Source organism: Geospiza fortis, unplaced genomic scaffold, assembly GCF_000277835.1.
Source record: "Geospiza fortis unplaced genomic scaffold, GeoFor_1.0 scaffold153, whole genome shotgun sequence".
Lineage (NCBI taxonomy): Eukaryota > Metazoa > Chordata > Aves > Passeriformes > Thraupidae > Geospiza > Geospiza fortis.
The window spans coordinates 1,074,356-1,101,849 of NW_005054498.1; the positions used below are offsets into that span (position 1 = coordinate 1,074,356).

The 27,494-nt window shown below is 40.0% G+C and overlaps 1 protein-coding gene across 2 annotated transcripts in view; it reads right to left on the minus strand.

Annotated features, from left to right (window-relative positions):
* The window catches only part of CEP112 (centrosomal protein 112), a 163,048-nt gene that overhangs the window by 35,830 nt on the left and 99,724 nt on the right, over positions 1-27,494 (minus strand). For both annotated transcript variants that reach the window (XM_031063337.1, XM_014310204.2), the window contains exons 21-23: positions 24,714-24,944; positions 9,200-9,262; positions 5,393-5,542 (exon numbers count right to left, since the gene is read on the minus strand). In XM_031063337.1, coding sequence (XP_030919197.1) covers positions 5,393-5,542; positions 9,200-9,262; positions 24,714-24,944 — 444 coding nt within the window. The remainder of the gene's footprint in view (positions 1-5,392; positions 5,543-9,199; positions 9,263-24,713; positions 24,945-27,494) is intronic.

Below are 27,494 nucleotides of genomic sequence, written 5' to 3' on the forward strand. Positions count from 1 at the left end.
CCAAAAAACCAACCAAAAAACCCCCTTAATCCAAACAAAACCACCAAAAAAAAACCAAAAAACCCAAACAACAAAAAAACCCAAAAAACCCGAACAACAAAAAAAAACCCGAACAACAAAAAAACCCAAAAAACCCGAACAACAAAAAAACCCCGAACAACAAAAAAACCCAAAAAACCCGAACAACAAAAAAAGAAATAACCAAAAAACCCCCTTCATCCAAACCAAAACAAGAAAAAAAGCCAAACAACCAAAAAAAAACCCCCTCATCCAAACCAAAACAACAAAAAAAGCCCAAAAAAACCAAACAACAAAAAACCAGAACAACAAAAAACCCAAAAAACCTGAACAACAAAAAAACACAAAAAACCCCTGAAACAACCAAAAAAACCAAAACAACAAAAAGACCCAAAAAAACTAAAACAACTAAAAAAAACCCCCTTCATGCAAGTTAAAACAGAAAATGCAACAAAATATCTTAAAAATCTTATCCATAATGTGAGTCTGGTGACAAAATTTATCCTGAGCTAGTAGTTGTTGTAGCAGTTAATTCTGTCACCTCAGTGTGTCCTGGGGAATAAAGCAAACCAAGACTCCCTTTCCAAAAAGCCCTTGACACAATCGATGCCTTCACCCGCAGTTTTAGATGTTCATTTAGAGTTTACACTAAGCTTTCAGGGGTTTTATTTTCCTTAATTAATGTCCTCTGTGCTGTCACACAAGATCACAGCCTCCTGAACCACCAGTCATTCCAGCCTTAATTTCCACCTTTGCCACAAACCTTGGGTGAAGTCAAGGCTCTGCCCTCCTGTCTCCCTTTTAAAACTAAAAATGTTTCTCCTCCAGATCAGGGCAGCTTAGGTTGGGTGCTCTCAGATGCCTCTCCTCCCTTAATAAGCACTAATTAAGGGCATTTAAACCACTTAGATTTACCTTTGCTTGGGAATTTTAAACCAATAAACTAGAATTATTTATTTATTACCAACTCCAACCCAGAGTGCAATGCTGGTGTTCCAAAAGGTGTTTTAAGGACAAAAAACTAAATATCTCTGCAGGGCTGCAGTCACTCTAATGTTCCCAGAGACCTAATGTGCTTTTCCTTTTAATAAAGAATATTATTTGTAGTTACCAGTGGAATTTGCTAATAAACATGGCTGATGATGAAATAGAAATCATCAGAGATGATGAAACTACAAGCAAAATTAGCTTGTGCATCAAATTTTTAAAAACACAGGTTTTTGATAGAGAAATTTGGGAATTTTTACAGTTGCATGGAGGAAATCCACTGTGTTGATAAAACTCTCCGTTCTTTCCAGAGGAAAAGATCCTTTGGCTCCAAGATACAGCAGCATTTAACAAATATAGGATGTCAGGAATTCTCAATGCCCACAAAGGCCCAGACAACTTAAACCCCAAAATTTTCCCTTTGTTCTGCTATGGCTATAAAACACTTTGACTTTTTTTCCCCCTCTCAACATTTTTAAACAAAACAAAGAAAAACAACTGTTTCAAAAATTTTCACATGAAGGGGAGCATTATTACAGGCCATTCTTTCCTAGAAATCTTTTAAGCCTTATTTATTAACAGAATTAATCTGATCATAAGCTGGCTAACATACAAAGTGTTGAAATATGCCATCTTCCAACCATGCTTTGCTAGTGAAATCTTGGTGTTTATTAAGGGATTTAACAGAATCCTAGAATCTGCAACAGGAATCAAACAACAATTGTGGTTCATCTGGCAAAAAAAGCAGCATTTTCCCCCTTTTCTGTTGTGGGTTTGTCACTGTATGCTCTCCATCATCCATTTCTTTCCAGAATCTACTTTTTGATGTGGAGTCCCCACTTGGCCATCAACTTCAGCATTAAAATGCTCTGAACATGTTTTGCAGCTCCAATCCCAGGAAATGTTTTGTACTTCCAATGCCAGGATCCAAAAGGATTTCATAGAAAACTGAACAACTAAGCCTAAACAACCAAGGCTGGGGTTTCATAAATAACCTCAAGGTATCTTTATGATGCCACCAACTTCTTGTTCTGCCCAGCTCAGTAACCAAAAGCAGCAGAGGAGTTTGGTAAATGCTCCTCCAACTGTTGGAATTATCAAGCTCCAGGCTGCTGTGGGTAGAATGCTATGAGGATGCAAGAAACATAATTTCAAAAATTTAAAAGAAAATTTAAAAAATTAAATAAATAACGTAAATAATTAAAATTAATAAAAAATAATAAAAAATAATTTAAAAATTGGGTTCCTTATCTCTGGGCTGAGCACAGCTGGGGCACAGCTCAGTGACCAGGTGAGCTCTGCCCTTTGTCCCCCCTGCCCCAGCCCAGTGTCCTTGGGCTCTGCTCTGGATTGAACCCCTGGGGAGCCCAAAGAAGGACATGGCCATGAGGGGAGCTGGGTTTGGGTCACACCTCAGCACTGTGGGATCTGCCATGGGACATTGCTGCTCCCAGAGGGGTCACCCTGAGCCACAAGAGAGGAACATGAGAGCCAAAGATTTATTCTGATTTTATGAGTGATGACAAGTCCAACCTGCCCTTAGGCCAGACCTAACACAGAGCACCAAGGCCTTCAAGCATTTGTCTCAAACTGTCCCAAACTGAGGCCCCCTGAAGGCAAAAAGCCTTGTTCAAATTGGGTTTTTGGCTGTCAAAAGAAGCAGGAGGTTCTTAAAAGATCCATTATTATATATCCAATATATCCATTATATTGGGTCCATTATTATATATCCAATATATCCAATTGATCTATTGATCCAATAGATCATATTGATCTATTGATATATATCCAATAGATCCAGTATTACATACCCAATATATCCATTATATATTTGGATATATTGGATCTTAAAAGGTCCAATATATCCAAATATATTTTGACTAATATTTAAGATACTACCTTAAGAAATACTGAGTTGAAGGAGATGGATGCAATTGTGCAACAATAACAAATCAGAGATCTTTTACTAGCAAAGAGAGTCAGGAATTTGAATTAACATCAAAATCATGTATTATGGCATCCACATCTGGATATCACTTTACTGCCTAAATCCAAAACTTCTCTGAGAGCCAGTTGGTTTCTGTAAAAATGTATTTCTCTCTTTGAAAGGAAATAATAATTGGAAGGTCTTACAGGAAGCCACCCAATACCAATAGAGGAAATTGCAATCTGTTCCTCAATGTTAGTTTAAATCAATGTTATATTTAGCAAAGGCTGATTTTTAATGATAGTATTTGCAATAGGTTTTACTACACTGAGTCTCCTCAAAGGTTTGCATTACATTAAGAATTGCTTTGTTTGTAGAATGTTCCTTTAATCATCCCTCAAGGTCTTCAGCTTACCCTAGGTTAGATGCTGTTCCCCATCTCTAGGACATCCAGGATTCCATTTTCACCAAAACCCTTTTTTTTTTTTGCCCCAGGCTAATAAAAAGCAAAGTATTTCTGCATATGCTTGCCTAGAAATATGTGTGGTTCTTAAAAATACGAAGTGATCAAATATTAAAACCACCTTTTTCTGTTTCCAGAAGTGTACACAGCATTTTAGCTTCTTAGGAATTTTCTGCCTGGGTATCTGGATTTCAGTAAATTTCCATTAAATCAGTGGTTTCACAGGAAGATTTTTTTTAAAAGTACAGTATTAATGATACTAAACAAAATTCAAGAACTCCAAGCAAAACAGCTCCTCCAATTTCTTCTCCAAGTTGACAAAACCTTTTAAAGCTTCCAGCACCAGTGCTAAAAACTCCCTGGGACACTGCTCAGAAATCCTGTGCACAATTTCCCTGTGGTTTTTATGGATTTCATTACATTGTGAAGTAATAACATCAAAATGAAGTTTATAATAGATTTACATGCAGAAGGGTTTCATACCACCTATAATCATTACTGTTCAAAAACTGGTGTTGCCAACAGCTGAATTATTCCATGCCTGTAACTTAAGAGAATCCAGAAACTCAAGAGTAGAGTTTGCACCATAAGAAAAACGCTGCTTGAGAGTCTGAACCATGTTTTTCCAACATGTAACTCAAGAAGGCACCAAGATAAGTTGAATTACTGTGTATTCCTGACTCTGTGGAAGATGATTCCACTGTCACGGGGCTTCTGCAGATCTTGGTGGCCACTGGAAAAGTGAACTACAAACAGTTCATGCTCCTAAGTGGTAAAACTTCACCTGTACCTGAAAATAATGGGATTTACCTGTGTTCTCTCTGCAGAGCCTGGTGATAAAATAACCTACCTGTGGTGATTCTACCTGAATAACAGATTAGAGCCAACATTTTTATAGTTAGACCTTTCACAGAATGATCAGAAAATTCTTTTCCTCAACAGGCACACAAATAAAGGCAGACATTTTCCTTAAGAAAAAATAATGATAATTAAAAATCAATGGAAGAAAAACATTCTGCAGATGATGAGACAGTAATGACAACCTAAAGCAAGTCATTCCAATATAGAGGACAGCATTAAGTGCACCATAATCCAATGATTTCCAACATTTAAAAACTTCCATAGTATCTTTTAGGCACAAAAAATTACATAAACTGTAGGAGTTGATTTTTCCATGAGTTTTTACATTTAATAATGTAATTCTTTGGTATGATTAAATGTCTTTACAGAGGAAAAGAAAAGGAATTTCCTCCATCTATACAACTTTTCATGAGTTGTTTTTATTGTCAAAAGACCAGATGACAGTTTCAAAATTTTCTCATTGCTCTTTACTACTCTGAGAAGAAAAAAATGTTTAAAAGCCAATTCTGCTCACTTCTACAGGTGGAATTCTCTGCAGCCACCTTGAGTCACGGTGTCAAAAAAGCAAGAACACAATTTGGCTATTCAGTCCCTTAAAACAATGAGAAAAGCCAAAGAATGGAATTCTGAAGAAAAATATGTATGAAAAAGTAGATTAAAATATGTATAAAACTACAGATAACAAATACTTTATTCCTTTAACATTCAGCACGGACTTTGCTTGTATTTTTCAGTGAAAGTTGAGGACAAGTTTTAAATCAATGCAGCCTTAAACATGAAAGTTGGGAAGGTTTGTGAACACACTCTCCTATTTTTCACCTTTCCTCTCTTTCAAGCCCTGAAAGCACAGCATAAAGCTGCTGGAAACACACTAAAGCATCAGGGCCAGTACAAAAAGAAAGAGAACAGGAAAGATTCAAGTATTTGACTGACATGGATGGATTAGATTTGCCAAATCCAGGCGTTTTCTGCAGGCATGGGATCAGCTAGAGGAAAGGGAGCCTGAGTCATCAGCTCCATCAAAGGTCTGGGGATGTCTGGGCGAGCTCTGTGTGAACAGGAACCAGCCCTGCATTCAGAACTTTTAATTACCCTCACCCAGGCAGCAGCAGCAGCGACTGAAATGCCCAGATTACCTTGATTGCTCTGTCATTATCTGTCATCAGCTGCTGCTTCTCATCTTCCAACTTCTGCGCGGCTTCCTGGAGCCGCTGCTCCACCACAAGCTGCTGCTGGCTGCTCTCCTCTGTCAGGAAGGAAATGGTTGCCTTCAGTTCAGCTATCTCCTGAAAAGAAAGCAGCATGTTAAAGCTCCCCTCAATAAAAGACATGCATTTTGCATTTTTTTTAATATAAATATGGCAATGGGATGTTCTGCTGTGTGAGCTGGGTGTTTGAAATTAGCACACTGCACACTAGCAGGGCATGGAGCTCCACGCAGAGAAAAGGAACAGAGCAAGGCTGGAAATGACAAGAACCGCTGAACACAAAATATTTGGAAGTGTTTTCCACTGTGACATTCCAAAATATTTACACATGAGAACAAAGCACATCTGTGATCTTCAAACTGGAGCCTGCTCCATGTCCTGCACTGCTCTGCAAGGGGAGTGTGAGTTTACATTGGGATGCTGCTGCTCCTTTTCCTGGGGGATGCTTTACACCTGGATACTGCTGAGAACAAAAACACCCACATTCACACACTGGACTGAAATTTAAACCTGACAGTGACATTTCTGAGCTGCTGAAAGGAGCAGATTTTGCTGAGCAATAGAGTGAGGACCTGACTCCACATCCAGACCTTTTAGGTGATTCACTCGTCGTTTGTTGAATTGTATTTGTTTTACCTTTTTCCATCACTGGGGAAACTCATAACTAACCCTGATCCTTTAGGCATATTTACAGAATTTTACACTGACATGTCATCACCCAGCAAAGCACTTAGACATGTGGGAGAGTCACTGACTTTAATGTATATATTCAAGCTTAAGGTTAAGCTGCTGTAGCAGCATATTATAGAATAATTCTAAAAGCACTTTAGCACACAGGCAGTTCAGGGAGAGACTACCAGAGTGCTTAGACTTTGCCAGGCCTCCTCATTGGCAGAGAAACATTTATCTATATTAATTACATATCTAGGAAAAAAAATAAGTTAAAAAACCTAATAATAGGCCAAGACTAGTGCAAGAACTGTGCTACAAATGAAGGTACTAAAATCACTGGGAAAGGGGAAAAGCCTGATTAAAACTCTGTAGTAAATTTATTTCTTTTTACCTACCTGAAAACCCCAGGAAGTAACCAGATTATGTGTAAAATCTACCTTTGTATTTCTGTATTGCTTTTCTAAAAAAGAAATACGTATTTCAAAAGGTAATACCCATCAAAAAGAAGGATTTTTGAGACCAATATGCCAAAGTTTAGAGATTATGTGGATAGGGTGCAACTCTCTAGCCAGGATTAAGCAGTGTCTCCGGGTTTGCAGTTCAGGTAATTGTTTAGAAGACAGACAATTTGCAGAAATGTGGTTTTACCAGGTGTGTAATGCACAGGAGAAAGCAGAAGAAAGCAATGGATTATGTAAATTATTAAGATAACAACTTGACCTCATGCAAAACTACAGCATTTTGAGTATGTCTCATTTTGCCATTTTAAAAAGAAAACAAAGCAGCCAACTCCTCAATAACACAAACTTGAGATTTAAAGCTTTTACTGGTTGAGAGCCTGGTCTAGCACAGGACTTCTGAAATCCAAGCAAGGAAATTTCAGCAGAAATTGATGAAGAAAGATCTGCTTTGTGCAGTACTTTTCAGAGCAAAAATTTCTATTTACTTTGTATAAACTTCAGAGGAAATTTCTTGAAATATCTTCTCTGTGTGGGTGTTAAAAGTGAATGTTCCAAGAGGCCACAGAGAGAAAGACTGGACAGATGTTGTCAGCAAGGCGACCACAAGAAAAGTTGCAATCGACCAATTATTAACAGTGAGCTACAAAAAAAAAACCCCAAAGCCAAGCGTGTCCAAGTAACTTGGGGGATTTGATTTAAACCCACACAAGTAAAGAAATTCAGACATCAGGGTGAAATGGTTTTATTGAGCCAAACAGCCCTGACAGATGATGGATGTACTGTGTCTGCCCCAGAAAGTGCTGAGGAACTGGGCCCAGCTCTTGCCAGTAAAATGCCCCAGCTACAGCAAAGGTACCTTAATACAAAACATGTCCCCAAATCTTGAGGCTGTTCTGCAGGCCAATAAATATTATATGACATAATAAATGTTGTCAGTCCGACAAAATTTATTATGACATTTAGGTTAAAAAGTTCTTACCTTGTCCTACACTACCTACGTGTTCCTGCTGCAACAATTAAAGCAATTTCCCTCATCCCTTGCTTAAAAATTCAGAAATGCTTCGATTATTCCAACTGTCTTTAAGAAATGGACCAAGAACCATTTTTGTATTGACATTGGATTGAGTCTGGCATGGAGAGGCTGCCTTGATTGCACTCACATGTGGGTGACAATGACAAAAGGTAAAATAGAGGTAGCAATGGAAGGGATCTCTTATTGCAGGTCTGATGTGGATTAAATGTTACTTTTTGAGCTTTAACCATTTCCTGCTTTTCAGGTTCAGATGGAAAGATAAAAAAAAAAAAAGAAGAGGTCTTTTTTGTTGTGTCTTTCTTTCTTTATAAATAAGGCTCTCAAAAATCACTAAATTACTAATTTAAAATTATTGGCAAGGTATTTAGGACAGAGAACATTATCTCTGATTTACCACAGAATCGTGGAATTGGTGAGAGTGGAATGGACCAGTTTAAAGAAGTATCACCCAGAGCTCGTTGTTCAGGATCAGCCCAGTCAGGTTTTAAGTATCTCCAAGGATGGAGACTCTACAACCTCTCCGTATGCAAATGAATGTGTAAAAATACAGGTTAGATTTTAGAAATAGAATATAAGACATACTTACCAAAGATTCTGATAAAGCAGTGTGAAAAAGTGACAGCCAATAAATGTCACAATTGAGTCACAATTTTGGACAAGTGTTACAGAGAATAAAGGAGATGAAAAGCTGAAATCAAGAGTTTTAAATATTTTGAAGTGTTGGTAAAACAGTAAAGTTTGCAGTTTCTTGTTATTGTCTCACTGATCATTTCTATCTAGATTAGAGGCTGCTAAACCCTTCTTTGTAGTGTTTTTATTGATTTTAAAAGACTATTATTGGACTGCTGGCTGCAAACACACTTTGCAGTGCAAGGCACATTCTGCTATGGCTGGGAGCAATGAGGAGAATGACACCTCCACACAAATCCTTGTGGCAATTTTTTTCTTATTAAAAGCTTAACTTCTGGTTGCATCTCCATCATTTTTCACACTTCAGTACTACCTGTCAGTCAAACTGAAAGCTGAAGTACGTAAAAACCATCCAGCCTTACCATTTTTAAGCATATATGTAAATTCAACGCTCATTTCATCTTTTGAGTTCTCTGAAGAGCAAAAACTCAAGTCAAAACCAGTCTGCTACCAGGACACTGACATTCCTCAAGGTGCTGTTTTGGGCAGAAATGCAGAACTGGTGGGGATCAATGATAAAGATGAAGAAACCTGGGGTGACACCACCTGTAACATGAAATGCAAGTCCTGTCTGTGCAATGATTCTATGAGATGTGATGGAGCACTTCACCTTCCTTCCCACTGGCTGAAGGAGGACTTGGTCCTCTGAGGTCCTCAGGAAGTGATGATGGAGATGAAAAAGATAAAATTCAGAACTCAAAAACCTCACTTCTATTTTCCAGCTTAATGCTCTGTAGTTTTTCATTAAAATCTGCAAGACGCTGATTCAGCAAGGGGATGTGACCTCTCTCGGTTGTCAAAACCAGCAGTAACTCAACTTTCCACCGAGCTCCCAAGTGGAACAGGCTCACCTGAGCTCCCAGCCTGCTGGCCACCTACCTGCGTGGACCTGGCCAGTTTGAGGGTGAACTCCTCCTCCGCCTGCTTCAGCCGCCTGTTGGCCTGGAACACACACAAAGGAGAGCCCCGTTAGCTCAGACACGGGACGTGCACAGACACTTTGCCACCTTGGCACCTCCTCCTCCTCCTCATGCCCATCACGGAGCGCCGGCCCCGCGCCAGCCCCAACGCCCTTCTGTGGCAGCCAGAAACCCGCCAGGGCTGGCCTTTGATCTCGGGCCAACTATTCATCACTTGAAAGAGGGGAGAAATTGTACCTCTGCTGCCAATTATTAGAAAAACATAAAGAGTTCTGCGGATTAAAAAAAAAAAAGGAAAAAAAAAAGGAGAGAATGAGAGTGTGTGTGTGCATGTGCGGGGCAGGGGAAGGAGGCAGCACACGTAAACAAGTTTATCAGGATGAATTTGTTTCTGAACAGAGGGGGAAAAATGAGGAGAAAGTCCCAGGCAATGTGACATGGGGGACACTTCAGCTTCAGCTCTCAGTTTTGTGTCTGCAAATGTCCTTTGTCCCATTGCTCATCACTTCCTCAAGAAAGGTGGGAATTACACTGAAAGGTGGGAATTACAATGAAAATCCACCCAAAATGCAGCATGGACATACAGCTCTTTCCTTACCCCAGTTTTTTTTTTTCCCATCTCAAAGCTAAAGAATAAACCAAATTGAAAACAAGGCTGCTTGGTCATATCAGAATCAAACCAGCAAATATTTCTATCATCTCAGGAAAAATAGCTCTTAAGGTTTTTTTTCCCCTCAAATAATTTAATTTCAGAAATAATTTGATAATAGTGATATTAATACAAAAATAAACGCAATTTCATTTCAGGAGAGAAAGGTGATTTGTATTTTTCTTGCAGAAACCAGCCCAGCCCAGCCCCACCACGCTGTCCTCAGGTGAACTGCTCGGCGCTCTCATCTCCTTGGCTCTCAAACTTGAGGACAGGTGTCTAAGACAAATATTTTCTTAGGAGGGGACAGAATATCACACAGCTGAGTTCTGAAGCAAATTTAAGCTGATTAAGTTTTCAAAATCTATCTGACCTCCTGCTCAAACCTTTGATCTGTCGTCCTTCGTTTTACGGCACCGCATCCAGCGCCCAAACGCCGGCTCCCGCCAGCCCCTCTTTGGGGGGACCAAAAAACCCCACAGGGGCCCCCAAAGCCTCTGAACGCTGCATGGATCCAGCTCAGGCTCCATTTCTGCAGACTCCAGGGATTTCAGGCAGGCAAAGAGTCTTATTGATTTTGCTGGGCTATAAATCGAGGAGCTTAGAGCCACGGATCGTCATGGTAGGGCTGGAATCATCCTCGGCAATCCGGGCAGCTCTGTAAGGTGCAGCTCAGCCTAAGAATATTACAGCCAGTTCAAAGTAATCCTAAACTTTACATGAAATTGCAATTTCAGATCCTCAATCCCTTCAAATTCCAAAATTATGAAACATATGGATGTCTCCATCTGTTTGTTGGCACTAAGGAATCTACTAAAAAAAGTTGGCAAAACCATTTATCAAATTTGTGCATCATTTTTGAGACGACATCATGGCTTGAGATTGTTATAAACAGAGATAATGGCAATACACATTGGCTTGAACCAGCATCTAGAAGAATTCTGGAGCACCAGACAAATTAAATTTCACTTTTCCTCCATTTATCACTCAAAAGTGAACCACAAACACTGTAAGGGCCCATGGTGGGGGTGCATAAATAAAAGGAGTGGTGACACAGCCCCAGCTATCCCAGGGAGCTCTGTCCATGCTCTGTTTCTCCTTGTACTCAGGCTGACCCACGTTAACACTCGTTCCATTGTACTGAAGCCTAGTTTCAGATGATGTTTTACCACCACTGCATGTCATAAAGTGACCGAAACTGCCAGTTTATCTTTAGAGAAAAAAAAGTAAAAAAATAAACTACAGCAATAGCATAAATTACTGTTAGTCCCAGAAAGGGAGAGGGACTCGTCAGCAAGGCACTGCACAGATCACGTTACAGCTGCTCTCGCTCAACTTGCCTGGGGTAAAAGTCCTCATCTTTCATAGAAGCAGCTTTATAACCTCCTGAACCCACAGATGAAATCCCAATAAATAATAAAGAACCGCTCATGAGTTCCATAAACAAATTAGAATTTGTTTGTTCACACTGAGTAGAATCAGGCTGACCTCTGAGAGACAGGACAGAGGTGATCCAAAAGAAAGATACTCCGAATTTCATTATTGTTTTATTCTTTTGTTCCTAACTAAAGGCAAAGAATGGATATCCTACCAGTTTACTTAAAAGGAATTGCAACATTTTATTTTATAATGGCTTTAACAACTTCCAGTTAGCAAAATATTTATAAGTTTTGTCTCCCAGTCGCCAACAAACCATAAATTCTTGCATTTTCTTCCAGTCCCAAACATTTGAGGCGTCTGAATTTCAGAGGTACTGAGTTCCCAAAGCTTCTCCTGGAGACAGCACAAGCACAGCTCCGTGGGCTCTGGTTGACTAAAACTGGTTATATTGGCCCTGTGGCACTAAAGACTATGGGCAGTCCCTGCCAGTACCTCAAAGGGTCTCACAGGAAGGTTGGAGAGGGACTTCTCACAAGGATATGCAGTGACAGGAAAAGGGGGAATGGCTTCCCACTGATGGAGGGCAGGGTTAGATGGGATTTTGGGAAGGAATTTTTCCCTGTCACAGGTGCCCAGAGAAGCTGTGGCTGCCCCTGGATCCCTGGCAGTGCCCAAGGCCAGGCTGGACAGGGTTTGGAGCAGCCTGGGACAGTGGAAGGTGTCCCTGCCATGGCAGGGGTGGAATGGGATGGGCTCTAAGGTCCCTCCCAACCCAAACCATTCCATAACTCTGTGGCTCCTGCTGACTTCAGCTTTTCCCTGAGGTCTGTAACACCCAGCAGCTCTTGCATCATCACAAACCACACCAGCAGCTCTGATGAAGGCACAGACCACAATTTACAGCACTGAAAAGATCCAACTCATGGGGCTGCCTGGGCACCCTCTCTTCCACTGCCATCTTTTAACTGCAGAAACATGAAACTTCTCCTTTCTCAAAACCTGCAACTAAAACTAATTTAATACCTCTTTATACAGGCTGCTGCTTTGCAACCAAGGGGGACACAAACCACCTTCCCTGGGGAACTGCTATGCACAGAAAATGTCTTTTTACTCTTTTTTGTTTTAAGCAATAAGTAAATACACACAGAGCTGTGTACAGGGAACATCAGGGGGTTTATACCAAATTTATCTTGATAAATGAGAAGGTTCACACTGGCCTGGTGCCCACACACAGCAGCTTCCTGGGCTCCTTCTTTTCCAGCTGGCTGCTGGGTGCACGTGCTGGAGGAAGCACGAGCTGTTTCTGAATTATTTTAAGGGCATTCCCTCCCTTTCAGGTTAGCTGCTATTTCAGAAACATAATGAATAAGAATCCAAGTGGAAGGTGAACATTTGGAGGGTCAGCCAGTGTTCATTAAAGTCAAGCTCTTTTTATAGCAATGGGCAGCACTGCAAATAGAGTTAATGGTCTGAAACCAGTTTTCCGTGTGTGAGAGGTGGCTGCTGAAATTCCCACTTGGCACAAGCTTGTCAGAAATATCAACTGGAATATCCATTTTTGTAATGAAAAAGATTTAAATTGGATAAGCAGCAGAGGAATTCCACTGATTCAAAAATGAACTCGTGTTTAGTTTCACACAGTCAATACATATTTTAGCTAAAATTAGCTGATTATGATGATTTTACATGCAGTTATTTTATATTACAGAGGACTTCTGCATTAAAAAGATTATGCCCTTGTTGCAGTTAATTGGTTTTAAAAACCAACTGTAATTCTTTAACAAGCCTTAAAGCATCATATTGTGGTTGCTGAGCAAAACTGCATCGACTTCAACAAAACATTTTGTGTAAAAATCAAATTTTAAAAAATCAAAACCAAAAAAAATTTAAAAATTAAAACAAAAAACTTATTAGCACTCCAGATGTGGTGTCTGAATTAATGGATGCTCTTCTAACACAGCCCCATTTTCACTTTCTCCTCTCATGGAACAGAACAGCATCAGTAAAAGAGCCCAGGATCTGTGACAGGACCACATCACAAAAGCACACCGTGTCCTACCCCAATTACCAAGTATTTAGAAGTTATTTGAAGGTATGAGGTGCATCAGAGGGAACTTCCAGTTCCAGTTCCACTCAGTGGAGCACAAGCCCTGACCAGCCCCAGGTCCCTCTGGGCTTGGCAGCCACGTGGACAATTCCATCTCCAGCAGCACCCATGGAGGCTTTTGGGAAGTCTTGGGTTTTTATCAAAAATAAAGCTGTTCAGAAGCTTTGAAACATTACAAACCTGTGCACTGGGTAAGATATTGGGGAAAAAATCCTTCCCTGTGGGGTGGCACTGGGTGAGTTTTAAGGCCCCTTCCAACCCCAACAATCAGAATTTAGTGATCAGTTTGGCAGTGTTGGGTTTATGGTTGGACTCCATGACCTTAGAGGTCTTTTCCAACCTGAATAATTCCATGTTTCTCTACATTCCAGTCTTGGAAAGAGCTCTCATAACTAGATTTTTATATCTATATACACACACAACACCATATTCACTGATAGAGAAGCAGCAGATTAAAGAACTTTTCTGTTTAGGGTAGTAGCTATGAAAGAATCATTTTTCAAAATGCCTGCAACTAGCTAAAAGTGGCCATCCATAAGCTGATCCTCCATAATTAGTTAGATAAAAGTGTAAGCAAACTTAAAAAAAAAAAAAGAAGAAAAAAAAAAGGAGGAAAAAAAATCAAAGGGTGGGGGAAGAAGAAGAAAGAAAACTTGCTCCAGGGAAGAAGCAACTGTTCTCTGATGTGCAGCAAGGAATTTAACATCAAAGAACTAATGTAAATGGGGCCCATTTACCTCAAAAAACAACACACCACTCCACATTCTGGAATATTTCTATTTTAAGTTTGACAGCATTATGCTTTGTACCAAAATTCAAGATTGTGTAATTTGATAGATGTCAGAAGAAAATGACCTTCAGAATGGTTAATGGTGGCAATCTTTGTTATTAAGTATGTTAAAACTCTCTGTACAATATCTGTTTAAACTTCAGAGATCAGCAGATCACCTTTAAAGTTCATCTGATTGTACATAAAAATTCCATTTTGACTCAAAGCCTCAAACATGCATTTTCCTTATGTGCCTCTAACACTGACAGTGGGTGACTTCCTACACCAAACTCCTGCTCTTTCTCCTGCTCTCCCCACCAATCAGACAGAAATGAAAGCTGGATCTCTGTTCAGCCGTGAAAATAGCACACACAGTTCAAATATGTAATCTGAACCACCCAAAAGACCATTAAAAATAGTTGAATACCCAAAATGATGTTAACAGAATAATTAGTCAAGTACCAAATGACTTCAAGGGTTTTGAAAATGAATGATAGAAATCCCAAAATCCTATTAATATTCTATTTTACATTTCACTTTTGGAGGTCTACAAATCTCTTCCTTTTTATTTTTTTATTCATTAAACATACATCTTAAGGAGAAAAAAAAATGTCTTATTCATGTGTGAGGTACTTTTCATTGGGAAAAACCCCGAGAATGAATAGAAATGCCTTTGACAGTACCTGCACAGAGAATTGCCTTTCTGCAGCACATTGCAGTTCTGTGCTCACTGGGAGCCCACTGAGAAACTGCTTCTGCAAACTGTGCCTTAGGAAAACTCCAAATTCCAGACTTCTCATTTAAACCAACAGAGTCTTTCTAACAATTCTGAAATTACGCAGAGGAATTAAATACAGGCATTTTGAACTCACCCAGAAAGTTTTCTGTGGGACTCCAGCTGCAGGGTGGCTGATGCCCAGGTTACACCAGCCTTGCACCAGGACACAATTATTACCTTCATCTACATGGATTTAATCAGCATCTAAACATTCCCCAGCATCACTAATGCTGATTTCCAGTCAATATTGCTGTCAGCCAGGCACATTATTTCAAACAAACTGGCTCAAAATACCAGCCTTGCATACAAGACAAGGGTTTAAAACCAGATTAACAGCCTGGGTTTGCCCCATGCAATTTTTTAATGCTTGAACTACCCTTTACAGAATGCAAGACTGGTGAGTGCATCAGGCACTCAAAGGGCTGGCAGAGAATTTTGGTTTAATCTGAGACTGGGACAGGGTTTAATCTGAGGTTCTGGGACATTTTACCAAAAGATTGCTGGGTGTGATAAACTCTGGGCTGGGATCATGGACAGCACAGGCAAAGATGGCTGATTTTTGTTTGATTTACTCTCTTCAATCATATGTAAGATGATTATTGGTGAAATCAGTGTGGTGTTTTGTGGTGACAGAGATTCCTGCAAATGAAGAGATTCAAATGTTCATCACAGATGTCACTGCCTCTCATCTGCCATCCATCACACTGGGCAGCTGGCTTTGAGATTTCTCATTATCTTCCCATTTCACCAACTTTGGGCTCAGGTTTTATACTATGGCACGATTCTTCCCACAGCTCCACATTCCAACAAGATAGGGTAAACCAGGTGAAGATGGGGAGACTGCAACCCTCTCCACTTTAGAGTCCCTAAATCACATTCCTGGATTACCATTTTAATATTTCCTCTTTTCTCCTGTTCCATCCAACCAAACAATGATGGCTATTTAAACTGAGTTTAAGGTGTTATATCAAAAGTGCTTGGCATGTTCTTTCTCAGAGTTTGAACAAAGAAAATGTGCAGCCAACAGGAATTATTTGAGCTCTGACAAGCTGCCTTCATCCCTGAGAAATGCAGGCACCTCACTCCTCTCATGAGCTCGGGCTCTCCCCCACTCTGACATAAAGAAATTTCCAGAATTACTCAGGCAAAGACATTTCTGGTACCCCCAGCCAAACCACGAGGGGACAGGCTGGGAAACACCTTTGAAGATGTTTCACATCAAGTCAAAGCTAAAGCTTCCTCCATGCACAGAAGGCAACAGCCCCAAGATGTGACACTGATCCGTGACTTGACTCAGTTTAGGACTATTTAACCTGAGCTTAACAAAACATGATTCTTTCTGAAATTGGAGATTTCCGAGTCCCAGGCACTTTATCATTATTTATCAGCTAAATTCACACATCTTGATTTTTGCCAAGGAGAGACTTTAAGGCTCCTGAAAGAATTTTAAAGGGATAAGAATGAAGACTTTAGATTTTGCATTGTCTTGAGTTTTGTGGCAAGAACAAGCATTTATTAAGAAGACAATGAGTAGAAAAACATTCTATGTATGTATCATTTTAAGACAGAATCTTTGCTATTAAATAGAAGAAAAAGTGGGAACAAAGGACAAACTGTACCCCTGAAGTAACTTGGTATCAATAAATTAACTTGGTATCACAAAGTTAATTCAGTGTTTTGAAGTTACATCCTTAGACAAGAGCCCAACAAAAGTTAAGCTTCTATAGCTGGAAAGACAGACACTGAAAATACAGCCATATCCCCCAACAAATCTGTGATCTGAAGCCATCAGTGCTCCTAAGCAAGATTATGTTGGATTAATTTTTGTATTTTAAATATGACAAAGCTTCCCCAAAAGAGAGACAACTTCCCGGAGCCAGAGCGCGTTACTGAGCCGAGGAGAAACTTCCCAAGTCCAGCAAAGGCCAATTAAAAAGAAAATGGAATATATTGCTCCATCATCAAAGCAATTAAAAACATAAATAAGGCATTGCAAGGCTCTTAACATTCCCAATGTTTAATTATTTATCTGTTCTCTGTCCTGCAGCTGTAGGTCAGAATTAACTCCTCTGAACTAAATACAGGAGAACTCTTTTGGGGATTTGTACCTTATTCATTTTCAAGCAAACATTTAAATTCATTTCAAATTCACACAAGAACTGCAACAGTTTCACCTAAATCAGATTTTCTACAAGTTAAACACCCCTCCTACACTCAGATGTGATTGTGAAACTACTTTGATCTCTCTTCCCAAATTTATTGCTCTGTGTAATCCATGACAAAATATAATGTGATTTACTGTATCTCTATATGACAGCCCAGCAGCTGACAGAACTTAATAATTCAGCATAAGAAAAAAACCCTTCTGGCACCAAAATATACAAATCATAATTGAGGCACTTTAGTATCATGTTACAATGAAGCACATACAGACTGATCATAAGAACTTCAAAACAATTAGAATTCTTTCTCACCCATTTAATGAAGGTGGGTTTTACTCCATGACATGTTCTGCAGCTGTAAGCAAGTCATTTTGGAGCACTTTTCTTTCTTCACATTAATGACTCTGAAGGACTAATAACATTGTTTTACCCCTTCCCTATTTCCCAAACACTCCTTCAAAAAGAAGAAGAAGGAAAAAGCCACCTGCAGCTTTTCTCTATTATAATGATATGAAGAAAGAGCAAATGAGTGTAAACAATGTCTTCAAATGTGCCATATTTAAAAACACAATTGTTATGTTTTACATTAATTTGGTCTTGATCACTGAGCATTTTTCCTAAACAAAGCTACTTGGAAATCTGTTTTATTGTGTTGTGCTGACCTAAGCAGGGATGCGATGGCCACGCTCCATGGGGCACCTTTTGCAGGGGCTTGTGCTGACTCTGGGGTCTGGGGGACTTGAGAAAGTCTTTGTGCAAAGGATGCATCATCCCAGAAACTTCCAAACAAAGTAAGATTATGGAGCTGATGGATACAGGAGGATTTTCTACCTCTAATTCCAAGGAACAAACACCAGCTCCTGTTTGCACAACCAAAACCACAGAGGAGTCCCAGTGAAACCAGCAGGGACTGGGATCAGGAGCAGGGAATCCTTCCTGTCACACCTGACCAGGAACCTCACTCCAGAATTGTCAACAAAGCTAAGAATGAATTGGCTCAGTTGTTAAAATAAAAAATCCATCAGTAATCTCATGTTACAGTCAGCACCACACTGGAAAAAAGCCAATGTTTTCCAAATATTATCAAGTACCCAGGAATGCAAGGATAAATAAAATTAGATAGATAAAACTGGATCTACAAGCAATCAGCCTTTTCCAAGACACAAGGTATTGGGCAAAAAGGGAGAGCATGAGGTAATGATTTAGCTGGGCTTTTAAAAGTATTTAATAAAGCTGAAATAATAAGCAATTGTGCATTACAAGATAAAGCTGGTGTGTTACAGGTTGTTTGGAAAGTGAATAAAGGCTCGGGAAACGACTGAAAAAATAATTAAAACAGTTGTTCTGCCACTGGCAAAACTTCAGCATTCACCTCATCCACCATCCCCAGGACTTTGTGAGTCTTGATCTTATGAATCCACTCGGAAGGATAAAACCTGGAAGTTCTGGGATGGAGAAGAGGCAGCGTGTGCCCAGGTGCTGCAGAACAGGGACGGGTGTTTGGGCACACACTTGAAAAAGAAAGAGGAGACAGAGACAACAAAAAAACCCCACCTGTGAATGCTTCTTCAACAGAGACTTCAGATGAATTGCAGTTGGTTAAAAATCCACTAAACCCTAAAAAACCCAGGCAAACTTCTTCAACAACTACCCAGCTATCATTGACATCACAGGACATGAGTAAAGTGTGCTGAAAGATGGGCCACATGATTGAGCTCTAATTTTAATCACATCAGTCCTTGCCCTGCTGAAAGCCATCTTTTTAATTGCATATTTTGTCAAAATTGATCATTTAGCTCTTGTCTGGTTCTCATTTCTCATTGCTTCAATCATTTTCATTTTTGACCCTGTGGTGCTATTTGTGAATGCAAACAATGGTGCTTGACCTCCCTGCAGACATTAATGAAGATATTAAAACGTGAGCCTGTTGCTCATGGGTGCACATTTTCTTCCTCCACAGTTGACAGTTATACCAACTTCTCCTGGCTCCTAACTCTGGAACCAGATTTATGAATACAGCTGAGGAGCAGAAATCTGACTTGTTGTTTTCTGGGTTGTTTTTTCAGAGTTTTTATTTTTATTTAAGAAGATAGGAGCAGAGAAACTATGTGAATACTTCAGCTCTTGCTTTGAAACATCTCCAGTAGGGAGAGTGCCATAAATTCTGTTTAGTCCTATTTGAGTGAAATATCCCTGAGATGATTCTACCATCTTTTTCTTCATGTTTGGCTCTGTTGATTGAAGACTCTTCCAAATGGCTCCCCTGAGGGATGATGCAATTCCTGTCACCGTGTTCCTGCTCCACCATCATCCTGCCTTTTCTTTGGAGGAATAAGAAGGAGCAGTGCAAAAAAGGACACACTACAGAGGAAACTGCTTTTAAAAGGATTTGTGGAAAGGTGCTATCAAAACAGATTAAATAATCTGCATTCTTTGTGCTAATAGACATTAAAAATATTTCCTCTTTGTGAAATACATTTCTTCTTGATCTTTTGGCACCATGTTTTGCTTTTACTTGATCTTTTGGCACCACATTTCTGGTTTTGCTAGATTTTCTCCAACAAAGCCAAATGTCCTACACTCATTTTTATTAATATTAGCTGGTGAATCACTATGGCTGTGTCAGAAACGTTCAAGAACCAAATGTAATTTAATGTACAAAGGCTCTACAAAACAAAACCAATAAAAATATTACTGCTCTGGAACAGAGAGATAATATCAGAGACAATAGCTCTTGGATTATAATGAAAAAAAATTAGGAGACTTGGGAAACATCCAACTTTTCTTGGTAAGAATTGGAGGCTCTTTAAATTATTCATAGCTGGAGCCTAAGCTAAATAATTGATGTGATAGACTCAAAACAAGTTTAAAAAAATGTCACTTCTACAACTGGTGGGGGTCCTGCTTGCATTCAGCAAGGACACAAACAGGTCTGCATTACAATTAGACACAATTTAATGAGATCATTACACTGGGGAGGAATACACATCCACTTTTTATGGCTGACCTATTTGCCCCCATGTAAATAACCAGGGAACCACTGCAGTGAGTGTGAAAACTCATCACAAACAAAGTTATCTGCAGTAACCGTGGCTTCAGTCTCCAAGTTAATGAAGTGAAAGGTGTCAGATCAAAGGTCCCATCACAGCCAGTTCTCAGAAGGTCTTAGGGACAAAGATGGAACCATTTTTGGTGCTAATGAAATGTGGAGTTGGCAGAGAAGAAGCAGAGCTGGAGAGACAGGACTCAGAAATGGGAACTCATGGAAGGCACAAGATGCTTTTACTTTAGGAGTAACTGCTTAGGGGTAACTCAATACTTTTAATCAAGTATCTCTTGGAGCATCTTTCATCTCAGAAGATGTCATATTCCTTCCCTTCATCTTCTATCTCTCTTTGCCAGTGCTGAACAGTGTGACATCATCTGCAACAGTGCCAGAACAGATACTGTGAATCACAGATATTCCTGCATAGGCAGCATGAAAATATGCCCAGGGAGTTACATCCAACTGGGCTGCTCTAGGGCTGTGCTGGGTGGGGAATTAACCCAGCAGCACTGAGCCTGATGCTAAAGCAGGCACTGAAATGTTCCCTAGGGCACATTATCAGTACCTTATTTGCAAATTATAAGCAAGAAGTTGCTCAGAAAATAAGTACCCATCTTTAGGGCACTGTCTGAAGAGTTTTTCCCCATTACAAAAACATTATATTGCAACAAAACTGTTATATAGAATAATTATTTCTAATTAAGGAAGGGGGCACTTACAGAGTGACCTTAACTTTAAGATCCTTGAGTATTTGAGTTTCATGTGGATTTCACACCAGACACACACACAGATATGCCTAAACTGTGAAATTCAGCTTCCCACTGGATTTTTAAGCAATACTCACAGAATTGGCACCAAAAAAAAGTAAATTTAGAGAACTAATTTTTCTCCCATATTGCCCTAAATTTCCAGGTAACAAGATATGGTAGAAAATATTTTCATAAACAAATTTTAAGGCTCATGCTGCAGCTAAGATACTTCCCCCCCCCCCCCCTTGGATAAAATCATCTTCATCAAGGTTCTGTGGACTAGGACCAAGATCTGATACAAGATACAGGTGGAGTGATTGTACCAGGTATAACTGTAAGCATCAGATTTGATTTAAAATCACAGAAATCTCAGAGTACAACTAACATCAACATCACTAAAGTCTGCAAGCAGGATCTGCATGGCTCTGGCCAGGTTTTATGCCACTTTGGTGTCCCATCTCTCCAGAGGGAATCACTTCACAGCTCCCTTTCATCAGAGGCAGCCCCAAAAATAAAGTGTTTAACTCAGGTTTGGGGGTTTTTTGACTACAGATTTGTGCTATAATCAAATTTCATGTGTGTTCAGTACACTCAATACACAAAAATGTAAATTACTTCTCCACAAGAAAAGCAGCACTGACAGAGAATTAGATGTTCCTGGAACCTGCATAAACCTTGAACAGAATGAGTCAAAATATCTATTTAAATATAGAAAAGAAGTCAATAAAAAGCTAAATGTTGAAAATTATTTTGAGAGAAAAAAAAAAACCCATCATCATCTTCTCCCACTCCAGTTTACTCATGTGTGCTGCTCAAAGGGAGCTTTTTTATGAGATATTTTCAGTGTTCCAAGGTTGCTTCCTTTGAGCATTGTTAGCCTGTCCACTGCTCTGCTCGGGCCGTGCTTGCTGAACGCTCATTTCCTCTGCCAAGAAAATCCCACAGAACGTTACAAACAGTGCCAAGCCCCACATCTGCACACACTCAGACCTTGTCTCCTGCTCTCAGTCATTCCTGGCAAAGCTGGAACTGCTCCAAGCTTTGTGCACCTGGCTCAGGAGTGTCCCAAGTGCTGCTGGGGCAACCTGGAGCACACCTGGCCCTGCCCAAAGCAGGAGCCAGCAGCTCCAGGGCTGTGAGCTCCAAACACCCAACAATCATGGGATGGTTTGGGTTGGAAGAGACTTTAAAGCCCATCTCATCCCACCCCAGCCATTGCAGGGACACCTTCCACTGTCCCAGGTGCTCCAACCCTGTCTAACTTGTCCTTGGGCACTGCCAGGATTCAGAGGCAGCCAGAGCTGCTCTCACCACCCTCCTAATGGGGCAAAACACCTTGCAGAAAAATGATCCTAAAACTTCTGTCAGCTCAACCAGGTATGTACAAAAAAAATGCTGAAAACACCTCAACATCTTACAGGAGCAAAGCAGGAAAAAAGGTGCACAATCCTCACAGTGTCCCAGGAATCTCCAGCAGACACCAACCCCAAAGTGCTAAGGGAGTGCTCAGGAACTGACACCACAATAAATGTCCCAGCCTCACAGATGGGATTTTTAAGCAACAGAAAATTAAAGAGCTCAATAAATCATGTGTCCCTAAATATCAAAAAGATGTCTACAACCACCAACAAATATTTAAATAGTCAGTGTGCCTGTAATGAAGAATCTTCCTTCCCCTGTCTCTGCTCCTCACTCTTCTCACCCCCACAGCAGCAGGAGGGCAATGCCAGAGGAATCCTGGATCTTCACCCATTTACAGTTCTGTTTTTCTTGTCACTGAAGTATGAATCATTTCTTCTCTGTTTCCTCATGTTCACATTAACAACAGTCCACAATGACACAAAGCAATCCACACAGAAATTAACATTATTCCCAGAGCAGATCACAGAGGAATGAGATCCATCACTTGAGAATGGAGTGACCTTCAGAAAATCTGTCCAGTCAGATGTTCCACGCCTAAACTGTGAAATTCAGCTTCCCATTGGATTCTTAAGCAATCTTCACAGAATTGGCACCAAAAAAAGTAAATTTAGAGAACAATTTTTTCTCTCATATTGCCCTAAATTTCCAGGTAACAAGATCTGGTAGAAAATATTTTCAAAAACAAATTTCAAGGCTCATGCTGCAATTAAGATGGTTTTTTCCCCCTCTTGGATAAAATCATCTTCATCAAGGTTCTGTGGACTAGGACCAAGATTTGAACTAAATTAGCTGAAACTGCTACTTTTGAGCTTTAAATGGAGTTTGTCCTCAAAGCTACTTCGAGTTTTGGATTTTGTGGCCAATTTCCAGAGTTCTACAATTGCAAGACAGAAATGAAACAGAATGGGGAATGGAGATTTGAAAGTAATGCCAGGTATTTTCACATGTCTGTGAAAGACTTTTCAACAGAGATACTTTTTTCTTTTCCCCTCCTATCTTTTACTCTACATGTGCTCTTCAGATTAGGGTAAAAATAGGGAAGTAGGTTAAAGAAAAAAAAATACAATAGCAGTTAATATAGCTTAAAATTAGCAAATTTTTTGAAAAATAGAAAAAAATCCAACAAATTAAAGAAAACCAGCATTTCTGACAGAAATGACAATTCAAGACTATTAGAGATATTGCCCTATGAAGGATTATTTGTAACTTTAATTTGCGGATGTAAAGAAGTTAACTTTTCTTTTGCTATACTACACTTGTAAAAAAAGATCAAAGAAAGAAAAGAATTGAGATTCAAATTCCATTTTTAAGCAAAAATGACAATGTCTTCCTGAGTTAAAATTAATCCTTTAATGATGAATTTCAAAGGTTTAAATACTTTCTGTGACCTTGGCTTTAAATAATTATGCCAAGCAGAGCTTTCCTTACATTCAGAAAAGATTCTGAATTGTTGATCACAGCCATTTTAATGGCTTCAGGCTGGCTGATTTCCAACATAATCCTCCGAATGCTCTTTAAAATTACAGACCAAGAACCTGACGCAGGTAAATGAAATGTCACTTGCACAAAGGCTGCTCAAACGCTCCATGCAGATTGTTAATTTGTGCCACTGCACATCCCCTTGCAAGAAAATGTGTGATTTAGTGCCTTAATGCAATGTAGAAAAGAGACTTCAACAACTATCTGCTTACACATACACAGAGTCTGCCATAAATATTAAGTAGGGTTTTTTTAGTTTGGCTTTTGAAATAAAACTTGCATGTTTTAGCTCCCTAATGGTGGGGAGGAATACTTGAATTCAAGACAGGGGTCCAAGGGATGCTCAGCAAGCAGTGGGCAGTGACCCCACAGAACAGAATGGGAGGGAAGCATTGATCAATCTGAAACATTAATTTCCATTTTCAAATCTTACCAGAGTCCTTTCTCACCTGATGCACACTACAGGCAAAATTAGATGAGCCACTGTGAAGAACCAGACTCAATTTCCTTGCACCCTGAGCCTGAGTATTTCCCTCCTTAGGAGCTCACCCTCCTTTTAAGGGAGAAAAATCTTGGCTAGGCAGAACTACCCCTTCCACTGTCTCTATTCCAGCAGAGGAAGATCAGCCTGCTCCTGGCTGGCTTTACCTGTGAAATCACCTGTGTTTTTAAAGTGCTTTGGATCCTCATGGCACCTCCCATCCCTGCTGGAGGTGCTGCCCAGCCCCAGCTTGCCCAGAGCAAAGTTTTGCATCAAAGAGTCCCAAAACACCCCACACTCCTGCTGTCACTCTGACATCCCATGGTCTGCATCTGTTTCTTCAACTCAAGTGATCCCTAGGTGATTTTTCCTCAGGGAAACTTTGCTCAGCTGAGCTTTGGGGTGATCCCTCCCCTTCTGCCCCATGGAGCTGATTTTGTCCATCCCCTACCTTTCTCAAAGCCGCCTCTGTCTCCGCCGTGTGCTTCCTCTTCAGCTCTGATATCACTTTTTCCATCTCCCTCTTCAGGCTGTTCAGTGCTTCCTCCTTGTCTCGAGATGCCTTCAGCTTCTCCTCATCCCTCTGCAGGCTCAGGTCCAGCAGCTGATGGTTCCTCAGGGCGTTGGCCTGGATCAGCTCCTCCCTCAGCTTGCGGATTTGGCTCTCCAAACCAGAGATCACCTGAGAGAAAGAGCAAACAAAGTGACAAAACCCAAACCCACAGCACTAAACCCACTTGGTTTCTGTTGGTGATAGGAATGCCCAACGGGTGGGAAGAATGATGGCAGAACTCCATGACATCAGAAGGCTAATTAATTACATTATTATACTATATTACACTATAACTATATTGTCAGAACCCAGGAATGATGGCAGAACTCCATGACATCAGAAGGCTAATTAATTACTTTATTATACTATATTATACTATAACTATATTGCTGGAACCCAGGAAATTCCTCTGGCTGCCCTGGAGGACTCCAGCCCCTGCCCAGAGGTTCAGAGACCTTGGCACAGAACCCAAGACCCCTGTGCCTTTGATCTTGACCCATGGAAAAAATTACCAACGTTATATGAGGATTTACAAGCCACGAAAGTTGAAATAGAATGATAGTGAATTCATCACAGGGTGAAAAATAGATTTTTGAGGTTTTTAGAATGGGGGCTCGGGGTCCTAAGATGGAGGAATTTGGGTGTGCCTTGTCCTTTTTTCTTCTTCTTCTTGGCCTCCATCTTCTGGGTGATGTTGGCACTTTTGGATTGGTTTAGAGTAGAAGCTCAGTGTCTAACACAGGTGATAGGGATTGGGAAGTTATGGTAAATATTGTACATGGAGTTTTTAGTATAAAAAGATAACACCAGTGTGTCTCAACCCAACCTGCCAGACAGACCTCGGTGGGTCGGAGAAAGAATTTTATAGACACAAAACAATAAACAACCTTGAGAACGAGAATGGAAGAGTTCTGACTCCTTCTTTGACTACTGGGCTGGGAAAAGAGACTTTCTAAGGCATCTCTGACCAGCAGGGATTCCAAGACTATATTACAAAGAATACTAAAGAATACTAAAAATACTAAAGAAAACTCCTGATTGTCTCCCGACAGTCAGGACACGGCTTTGACTGCTTGGCCAAGGAAACATGAAACCCATGATTCTACCATCTTTTTCTTCATGTTTGGCTCTGTTGATTGAAGACTCTTCCAAATGGCTCCCCTGAGGGGGATGATGCAATTCCTGTCACCGTGTTCCTGCTCCACCATCATCCTGCCTTTTCTTTGGAGGAATAAGAAGGAGCAGGGCAAAAAGGGACACACTACAGAGGAAACTGCTTTTAAAAGGATTTGTGGAAAGGTGCTATCAAGACAGATTAAATAATCTGCATTCTTTGTGCTAATATACATTAAAAATATTTCCTCTTTGTGAAATACATTTCTTCTTGATCTTTTGGCACCATGTTTTGCTTTTACCTGATCTTTTGGCACCACATTTCTGGTTTTGCTAGATTTTCTCCAACAAAGCCAAATGTCCTACACTCATTTTTATTAATATTAGCTGGTGAATCACTATGGCTGTGTCAGAAACGTTCAAGAACCAAATGTAATTTAATGTACACAGGCTCTACAAAACAAAAACAATCAAAATATTACTGCTCTGGAACAGTAACATCAAATTCAATTACTAAATTGAATCCAATTACCAAAATTCCTCCAGGTAAATAATCTTCCAACACATTCCACACGTGCACAAACACAGGAGCAGCAAACGAGACAAGAATTGTTTTGATCATTCTTTTCTCTGCTTCTCTCACAGCTTCTCTCTGTTCAGAGGGCATGTGAATAGCACAGGTTTCCTCCAGCAGGCTGTCACCTGGGCTAGGAGCAGACCCAGAGGATGCTCTGTCCCTTTTCCTGCCCCTTTTCTTGCCCTTCCCTTTCTCTTCCTGCACACAGATAAATACAGCTCCCAATGCCCACAGCACTTGTGATATGGACACTTTTGGAGGAGAAATGAGCTTGTGGCATACAATCACTGCATATCCTAGCCATGCCTTCTTTTTTTATCCTTATGAAATGACCTGTACCCTTCTAACGAGCTATCAGAGCATCATCAATCATTTATCAATCACTGCCTGCCCCCAATGGGGGAACACAAGGGGGAGGGATGGAAGTGACAGGAATAAAGCTGTGTCACTCCTTCTGAGTTTTATTGGTTTTTTTCTTCTAAGGTCAGGACCAGGATTAAATGTGCAAGATGGTATTGCTTGTTCAGATTTAGATGTTTATTAGTTTATATGACAGCCTCACAAGTTGTGTATTTTACAGTAACAAGTTAAAAATGGAGACATATTTCTCTTTCTATAAGGCTTTTTAAGGATAAACTGTCTAATTAAGAAATAACACTTAAATTATTTTTAATCTAATAACTACTTGTGCTCCACAATGTAGATATTTTTATCTAATTACACAATACTACTTGAAGTTATGGAGAAGAAGGTGAAGAAGAAGGTAAAGAAGAAGGACTACCTTCTGTCGTAAAATTATCTTCCTTCATATATTTTACTATATTCCAAAACTCTAAGTTTTCTACCATGTGATATCACACACTTCTATTCAAACTCCACACCCACAATCCCAGTTCTATCATTTCATTCTGGAAGCTTCTCCACAGCCTCAGGTCAATGCAGTGTTCTCCTGGGGGTCAGTGCCTGGCAGCACAGAAAGTCTCAAATTC